Source organism: Polyodon spathula, chromosome 12 (assembly GCF_017654505.1).
Source record: "Polyodon spathula isolate WHYD16114869_AA chromosome 12, ASM1765450v1, whole genome shotgun sequence".
Classification (NCBI taxonomy): Eukaryota; Metazoa; Chordata; class Actinopteri; order Acipenseriformes; family Polyodontidae; genus Polyodon; species Polyodon spathula.
In genome coordinates, this window is record NC_054545.1 from 10,845,427 (window position 1) to 10,855,426 (window position 10,000).

General features: G+C 34.2%; 1 protein-coding gene across 1 annotated transcript in view; it reads left to right on the forward strand.

Moving 5' to 3' along the window:
• The window catches only part of LOC121324322 (CDAN1-interacting nuclease 1-like), a 19,307-nt gene extending 14,132 nt beyond the window's left edge, over positions 1-5,175 (forward strand). Inside the window, exons 2-3 of the mRNA XM_041266046.1 lie at positions 4,108-4,153; positions 5,032-5,175. Coding sequence (XP_041121980.1) covers positions 4,108-4,153; positions 5,032-5,175 — 190 coding nt within the window. The remainder of the gene's footprint in view (positions 1-4,107; positions 4,154-5,031) is intronic.
• Positions 5,176-10,000: the final 4,825 nt, after the last annotated feature.

Sequence of the window (10,000 nt, forward strand, 5' to 3'; positions counted from 1 at the left end):
ATATATATGTATGTGTCTGTTTTGCAAGATACACAGGATGACAAAACTGCATATTTTACATTATAAGAGAGCTGTATTTTTGCTCATTATGAACATACTAGGCTGCTGTTGTCAAAATGCTGACGTTATAACTTCAGTGATCTCAAAACTTCAAAGTCATTAGTAAAAATGTGATTTGCCTCGGTGCCTTTTATGCCCTGAAGAACCTAGAAACGCATGACTTTCTACATTTTACTCCTCCAAATGTTAACTAGTATTGCAGCATATGAGGTGCATGTCATTAGCCAGGTGGTTTTCACTAAGCAAATTACAACAATTTTTTTAAAATTACTTATTTGTAAATAGACTCTAGATCTACCTTGTGAAAGTTTATACATGTACTTCATAATTAATTAGTAATGCTACATTAACATACCTATATTATTCATTGTTTTCTTTTTTTCAGTTCCACACATTTTGTTTGTTATATATTCAAAACAGAATCTTACAATGGTTTCCAATCTCAGCTGTGACATAGGGCCAGAATCGAATAAAACAATGAATTGTGTATCCATTGATTTAATCTTATTAGACATCCAACAAAATAGCACTTCAGGTCCATCACATGTATTTTTACAGTCCTTGAATGAGCGTTTAGCATCCTCAAGATTTAGAAAATAATTTTGACAGCTATGAGAGAGAGAGAGAGAGAGAGAGAGAGAGAGAGAGAGAGAGAGAGAGAGAGAATTAAATTATTGTTTGCAAACTGAGTTAAAAAACAAACAAAACCAAGTTTAACCCTTCCCTGGGCACTAACTAAACAGGTTAGCAGTAGTCCTGTCTAACGAAGGGCAGGGTAAGCATGTTCACCTGTTTAAACCAATTCCACAAGTAACCTAATCCAAATTACCATCCAACACTTTCGTTGTCAAAACCCATACCTTTATATATACAATAGGTTAAACGAAACTCTATTTGGAAGCTATGGTTTGTGTGGGTCTTTTCACTTGGAGAGTGAATGTCCCGACGCCTTCACAGGCTTTTTTTTCTGCCAATGACCAATCAGCTATGCCCCTTATTGACTGACATGGTTTCAGCCAGTAACATGCTTTGACCGTGAAGACACTATGCAAAGGTGAAATGACCCATGAAATACAAGTGCAAACACATAATCCAAGAAAAAGGCACAGAATGTTCTTTAATCTAAAGTAGTACCAGATACCATGTTTTTAAAATTAAAATACATTGGAGTTGTAACACATGTTTCTTTTAAAATTGCACATTTGAAATATATGCAGCAAAAAGAAGTGCAAAATGGTTAAGATTTATATATATATTAAATTTTGTATTGTACCTGCGGTAATGCTGTTTATTTATTTATTTATTTTACCAGATAACAGTTTAAGGGTTATTCCTGTGGAGAGGAGTAATAATTAAAGGAGACAAAGTCACTGCGGGAGAAAGTCACAAGGATCATACTGTCAAGAAAATGGCATCACTGTGCACCTTTAACCTCCTGAACCAAGTGGAGTTAAACCAGAGCAATCGAAGGATGATTACACTCTGTATTTACTTAGTAGGGCGTGAAATAACAAGCCTTTATCCGCTGTTTTATTTGCTGAACCAGTCAGGGAGGTGGATCAATTTAAATGTTGGTTTCTATTGACTAGACCCTGAAAAGGAAGATTTTGTATGAAATGTTTCATTAACAAAAAACCTTCTACCACAGTATTTAAAAAATAAATAAGTAAATAAATCAGTATATTTTATAATGGGATCGATCAGGGAATTTATTTAAAATGTATAAAAAAATCCAGTATGTTGTATAATTCCCAATAATATTGGGTCAACTGTACACTATGGCTCTGAGGTTCAACATGGACCCCTACTGACAAAAATTTTTTGTATGTTCTATTCTGATTGGATGGATTCTTTTCTGTCTAATCGCAGTTTAAGGTGGTTCCAGGTGAATATGATGGACAGCATCTGTAACTTGTGCCCACCTGCACCTACCATATTAGTGTATCACTGTTACAGTACAAGCTGGCAAGATACAAAGATGGCAGTGGCATCAATCAAAATGCAAACAATAAAAGAGTGCTGGAAAGTTTGTTAAGGATGAGACACGGTGCTGATAGATGCTTTGAGACCCAAATTCCTTATATTATTGTGTCCTTGAGTTGGATAAACTAAATTGTCTGCAGTCTTTTGTTCATTAATACCACTGTTGTACATCAAGGGCCATTCTGCCCCATACCCTTTGTTAGTTAATTGAGCCAATTAAACAGATATTTATGTATTACTTACCGGTAGTTAACTATTTAATTAATAACCCCTAAACTTGATATGGAATTGCCCTCAAGGACAGGTATTTCTGTAGTCCATTCTTGTGTTTCAGAACCACTTGCCCCATTCAAAATTCTTTGGTAGTAGTAGTATTTTTGTAATGACCAATATCTGTTTGAACACCACTAAATAATAGCAGTAGAAGAAAGGTGGGTTCATCAATGCCTATTCCTATTATTTAGTATTTTAGTATTTTGCACCAGTAATTGTGTGACCTTCAGTGGGAGGAATTTCCCTTGAAATATCCAGTTTTGAAAGAAATGCATGTTATAGCAAAGATACTGAATCTTGGTTCTAAATCTCCGTCTGAACTTGTGAGGGCTCTAAGCAGCAAAAGTAGGGTCCTTTGGACAGGCTGGCCCAACAGTTCATTTCCAGGGTCAGAAAGTAGGTCAGTCTGGAAGAAGGTGAGACTCTTGCAAGAACATAGTGACCTGGAAGGGAAACGACGTAGCAGCTGCAGATTGTAGAGACAGCTGCACTCTTTGGTAATGTCAGTCCTTTGGTAAGCAACCAAAGGTTGTTTAAAAAGACTTAAAATGGGCGTCTGACATCACCATTATATATCACCATTATATACCATAAATGAACAATTTTCTGCGGTATAATCTTCACTTTGAATGAGAAATATCGGAAGCAATTTATCTTAATAATAATGTGTGTAATGTAGAGCAAAAGTTGCATGCTAACCGGTAAGTAAATTAAAAATCAGTAATTTTTTTAGTTTAAAGTAACAGCAGTTTTATTTTCATGTTGGTGCACATTTTTTTAATTTTAGTGTTAATTGAAATGAAGTGGCATAAAACTGTTATTGTTGAATAGTTTATATTTTTATGTAAACAAAATACTTTGTTTATTATCATTGACACATAGCAGGTTAAGTTATAAAAAAAAAAAAAAATCATCTAATAAAATTAACATCAAATCTATTGAAAGTGTTATGAGCTAGATATAGCCACAAGGGACTATAGACCCAGTAGCAGCACGTTATTGTAGCCAATTAGAAAGAAATCTGTCACAGTTTTAAATGTTTGCAATTCAGAGAAGGAAACAAATTCCCATTTGAGAAGCCTGTTTTCCAGGTTGCTTCAGTGCCAGGTGTTTGACATTGAGTAAAGTCTGAGATGAATGTAGCTTATGGCAACCCGTGGAATAGACCGACTCTAGGGAATCGCAGCTTCCTGCCGTGAAAGTTTCCATTTTCAAAGCACATCAGTTTCAGTGGGAATGTACCAGTGGTCCCATATGCTGCTTCTGACAGAGCTAACTTTCTACCAGAATATGAGACAGCTACTGAAGAGGTTCCCTCGTTGCTAACAAAATGAATCCCAATATGTTGCCAATGAAGGAGCAGCATGTTTCCAACTGCTAATGGAATTGAGCCCCATCAATTATTAATAGAAATTTGCTTTGTTTTCCTTGCTCATTTTGCCTTTTTACTCAATGACATGCTAGTGATATGGGTTTTGTAGGTTTTCAACCAGAAAAAGAAATGCCCAAACATCATGTCAAGATGAGTGTTAAAGTAGTACAATTCCTCCTGTATTTGTACTTGCCCTTCATCCCCTCACCCCCGCTATCACCCCTGCCCCCACCCCTTTCCCGAACCTTAGGAGCAGGAATCCTTTGTCTGAGGTGTTCATCTGGAACAACTTCTGCACACTTGTTTTCATGTTCTTTTAGATTACAGGGCAGCAGACCTAGCTTTGAAGCTCCCCTCTTCTTTTGTTTCTTTGCAATGCACTCTAGTAATTAACTTTGTCCTTCTTTTATTTGTTCCAGTCAATCGCAGTCCACTCTGCTGAGCATCTTCTCCCAGGAGTACCAGGTTAGAAGTTTTCTCCTTTGTGAAGGCTGACAGGTGCCTAATTGAATGATGAATGTCCCTTTATTTCTTTGTAATTGAACTGCCAGCTTTCTGATTGGTTTGGAGGATGTTCCCTTTTCCACATCAAGCACCGCCTGAGTCTCAGTGGATGGCTGCCAAGCCTTCCCATCCATCTGTCTAATAACATCTAGCCTCTGCTTATTTGGTGGACTTGTAATAAATTATGCTAAACCATTATTATTCTGACAATAATAATTTCCCTGTGTTGCATGGTTCCATGTGCTAAATGTTTGCTGACTTGCACTGTCACTGCCACTTTCTATGGCTGACAGGGATGATGATAAATGACCAGTGCTGGAGTGGCAGAAGGCAAGGGAGGCAGAAAATAGAGTAATTTATCATGAGATGACAGGTGTCAGTCATGTGGCATGTCCCGACGGAATTACCTTTTTGTAGTTTTTAAATAAGTTGTTTTTAAGCAATGTTGTTCCTGGTTTAAATGGCAATTGAATTGCAAAAGTCGGTCACAGAGGAATAGGTCAGAATCAGATTGGAGGGAGGTTTAATACAAGGGCTAAGAGAGAACAAGTTTTTTCTTGACTCATGTAACCCTCAGCAAACTTATTGAGATTCAGTTACTATGACCCTTCCAGCTTTTACATATACTGTAAGGTACCTCTCTGGCAGACAGTCTGTGTATAATAGATATGGAGACACTGTTGCCTTGGCATAGCAGTACAATAACTTTAAATTGCACAGCCTTTACAATTTCAAAGGTTTGCCAATCAAAATATTAATTAACAAATGCTGTATTTCATTGAGAAACTGACCTGCATTTCATTGAGAAACTGACCTGCAATCTTTTATTGCTATTCCAGAAACGAATCAAAAGAAGCCATGTAAGGCATCTCACTGAAGAGGCCATTGAAAATTACTGTCAAAAGTATGACCTACCTATCCCACTAGAGGGTACCACAGGACTTAATAAATGGACCACCCTTAAAGAATGTAAACCTGGGTGATGTGTATTATTTCTCTTTGACAGATTTATATATTTTCTAATTATATTTAGAAATATTGTGTGGAATTTGTCATTAAGCTTATTTCTGCACCTGTAATAAGCACTGAACATCGTTTTTAAATGGCTCTGTGTATCACGATTTGTTTCATTCACTTGAAAAGCATATATAGTTTGAAATAGTACATTACTAGGTTTATCCAAATTTAATACTATATTATTAATGATATGTTTTATAGCCTTTCATATTTAAGGTAAGTAATATAAATTGAATAAAGGTAGGGTCATTCAGAAAACTTGATTGCATGTGTTTATAATTGCCAAATTACGAAAAATATGTAAGAACCCAAGTAAATGTTATATTGCATAGAACCATACCAGGTGATGTTATATACTGTAAAAATGAATAATAATGACTGTTGTACAGTATTAGGATTTAATGAAAGCATTGGAGCTCTAATACAACAGTGATTAAAACAAGTTTAATTTACAACATGACATAATTGTCAATGTTTATTTTTATTACAATGAAGATTTGTGCTCTCTGCTTATTCTAGGTTATTATTATCTGTAATGTGTTTTTTGAAAACAAGCACAATGTGTTTTTGCATAAGATAATAGGTCTTTATCTAGTCTATTAATCTCCTGTTTTGTGTACAGGAAGTGGATAATGCACACATAACCCAGTTATATAAATCGAAGCCAGATATGTATCAGACTCGGTGATGTATATTGTCTGTTTTTGTTGGAGTAGGTAAATAGTGGTCTTTTTTTTTTTCCTCCTTGCCAAGAGAGAGTAGTTTTTGTTTACTCATGTGTCTTCTGTAGCCAGGTTGAGTATACCATCTGCCTGAAAGGGCAAAGTCATTAGGGACGTTAACATGTCTAGGCTGGTCTACCCTTGTCATTACAACACCACTTGGCTTTTTTTTTCAGGTACCTGAGTGAGGTGAAGAAAAATCTGACTGCCCCTGTCCTTTTGGAATTGGCCAATGAGGTTTCAATTCCTTTCATCTTTCTGTTTTCTATTTAAGGCATTTGATTAAAAGGTGTTTGAATTTCTAACAAATGCAATTAGCCTAGAAACCAAATTTTGAAGTCACATTGGACATTTGAAATTCTTTTCCCTGTCTGTTAGTGCTTAGGAAAATTGGACAAATGGTTCCGTCTATTAACCAATCATTTAATATAATTAGTGTATATGCATTTTAAGCAGATGTGTAAACACTTCTTTTTTTTTTTTTTTTTTTTTTTTTTTTTTTTTTTTTTTTTTTTAAAAAACACATTATTGCAAATCCAGTTTATATTTAAATGAATGTGTTTCCTATAAAAAAAATACATTTTAAAATACTAAAAATATATTTTGAAATACAATTTGCTTATAACAGCTTGTTTACAGCACGTTTTTTTCCACCCAGTGTGTGTGTGTGTGTGTGTGTATATATATATATATATATATATATATACACACACACACACACACACACAGAGGAACTCTTTATTGAGATATGGGAGAGCAATGAAGATTATGTTAAAGAAAAAAAAAAGATCTGGATCATAATAAAACAAAAAATGAAATCTTTCATTCTTAGTACAGTGTAAAATATTTTGCTGTATTACTGGATGCAGTCCAGATCTGCCTATGTAGCCGTCAGGAGCATACCCCTGAGTACATACTGTTTTAATGTTGCGTTATAGTGGAATATAAGGGCAGGCAGGGAAATGAGTGTTTGTATTAAAAATGGCTTGGTGCTGTGAGCATTAATTGTTGCAGCAGTAAGTTCTACATATTACATTAATAAGAAAGAATGGGCTCCCTCAGCTCTGGTGTCTCTTGTGCATTGCTGCAGTCAGCAAATGAACAATTAACGTTCAGTTACTCAAAGGCTTTAATGGGCTAGGAAGGGTCTACAATCCCTGATAATTCAGTTAATGTACAAAAGTTTGATCCACACTGGCTAATAAGGTAACATTTACAAAAGTAATATGTTGTGCATTAAACATATTGAAATAAGAGAATAATGATTGAACAATGAACATTAAAGGCATTCAATCTTTGCATATTGAGAAATACTGTTGTAGCACTTTTTTTTGTAAAAAAACAAAAAAAAAAGAAAAAATTATATATTTTTTTATCAATAAAGTAGGGTGTTAATACTGTAATATCTCTGTTTAGTTCCTTTTATTTTGTCCACAGAATTGGATTTGTATTAGGTAAATATCTGTGATAATCTGCAGTACTGTCAGTGTCTATAATTGTGTATTAAGTACAGAAAAAAGTAAAATTTTCCGGTCATACCTACAAGTCTTAAAAAGCTAACATGCGATGTTTTTATGTTTATTGACTGAGTTCAAAGTAAGATTGTTCCACATTGTCTGAACTAAGTTTACACTATTGAAACATATGATGCTAGATTTAATGAAATCCTTATTTAATCAGCATCTGTAGTGGATTTTGGGACAAATAATCAGCCCCCCGATTACCGCCCGTGAACCATTTCGCTGTCATTTTAATATGCTACTTAACATTTAAACAAAGCACTCATGTGTCCTCTGACAGTTAATTGATGTAGCGGAGGTGCTTTATGAGACACTATACCTCCAGCAGGGGTGAACTATAAAAATAGATCAGAAATATAATAATTTTTAAATCCTACTACATATAGATGTTTTATCTGATAGGAATGTTAAATGGGGTTTAACTCTAATTCTAAGTGTCTTATGCATGAAGGTCAGAAATAAATTTACAGAGCATTTATATTACAGATGCATAAAAATTAAATCCAAAGAATAGTTTATTTAATGTTTTCATAAGGGGTAATAAAACCAGTCTTAGTTGTCTTTCAGTGCATTTATTTCAGGTGGGATTTGAAGCCCTATAAATTTTACTTACATGTTAAATTCTGATGTATAGCATGGTGGTCTTATTTCAGAAAGAGATGGACACATGATTAATATGAAAATTAGGGAGATGCAAGTACCTGAACTAATAAGGTAGTCCTTATTCAGGCTGGACTACCTTCAGTAATTTCTCAATTTTTCAAGTGTCAGCTCTGATGTGGGTTACTGAAAATACACAGCTCTTACTACTTGGGGAATTTAAGGGTATCCAAGGATGTATCTCAAATGTGAAAGAGCTGCAGGTTACAGAGGAAGAATTATTTTACAAAAAAAGCAGATTCTTTTTAATGAAGATGAAGACTGTCTTTATCCATAATAATTATATACATCTTTAGTCTTCCAAGGCTGGGTTTGTATGCAGAATTATGATGATATTAACAAATATTACCATCAGTAAATCTTTGTTGGAAGCAGTTTATGCTTGCAGCTTTCTTATAATGGATTGCTGTAAGGATAAAAAGCTACTGTCTGGCAATAAGCTGATGGCAAATTCAGTGTTGGAGCCCCCAACTAAGTTTACAAAAAAACAAAAAGCAAACATGTATTGACACTGCTTAATTTGCATTAAAAAAAACAATAAAAAAAACATAGTTACAGTAATCATTATAGTATGTGAGCTTTTATTAGTGAATAATGTACAGTAAATATTGACATAATTGCAATCCAATACAACTAATACATAGTATTGCAGTATGAAATACATAGATAATGCAGATATATGGGTTCTGTAATGCACACTTATACTTAAATTTTAACCTTGGTTTCATATTTACTTTTTACAAGAAAAGTGTACATTTGCTTTATCCATCATTTGACTTGTACTAGGAGAGGCAGCTTGACCTATGCTAAATGTCAAAATGAATGTCCTCTAATGCGGTAATTTAATTCAATATGTCCTTGTTAAATCTGTATTCTATACATTGTCCTAAATTCACTTTCAAATTCAAGAAAGGGTCATGCCTGTACACTTGTAAGCATATTTTACCAGTAAATAAATGACCAGTGATCATCTCTCATTTTAAACTCTTTTAATTGTAATCTGTTCAAAACCACAGATTTGACCATTATAACCAGAGTAGTTTGAATGTGAATGAGTCTAGTGTACAAATTATATTTTAAGAAACACCTCAACTCACTTACTCCATAGATCACAGGACAGCTGTCTTTTAATCCCCCAACCCCCACTTAAAAAAAAAAAAATACTTTTATAAAAATAGGCTGAAGACTCCACTTAGCCAATGTATTTGTTATAATTAGAAATCTGTTCAAAGAACAAAGGTCACCATGGTTAATGGATCACAGACTGGTAATTAATGCATATTCTGTAGAAATAAGGTTAATGACACATTATGAAGGAAATTGTTCCACAGAACTTTTTTGAGCCATTTAAGTTTGAGAGACATCGTCTGGATGAGTCTGTCATACACAGGGCATCCCAAAAAATGTTCCCGAATATGTAAATACATTGATATATACAGAACCACAGATGTTGTTATTTATTTATTTATTTGTTTATTTATTTATTTAATTCACAAGTATCACCATGTGTCATATTTTCATCCAATTATGGCATGTGCTTGAGAGTATCAGCCTCTAGGTCATGGCAACCTGTTTATACGAAGGTTCTAAACGGATCAAGATTCTGGTAACTAATTTGTTAGGTTGTTTAAAGCTATATTGTGGGAACCAGTTGTCTAATTATGATGAAACCATGCCCAATCATTTATTTTGAGGCGACGCTGTACTTGCAATGAGTGCAGGTCATAGTGACCTGCTTTTTTTCTGAGTGCAATTAGTGTAGCACCATAGTGCTTCAGGAGGGATTTCTAAAGAACTAAGAACAAAACAGCATTTTTTTAATTTTTATTATGATTAGAAAATATGTATAGCTTCTATATTAGCCTATTAATGAAAAACAAAACAAACAA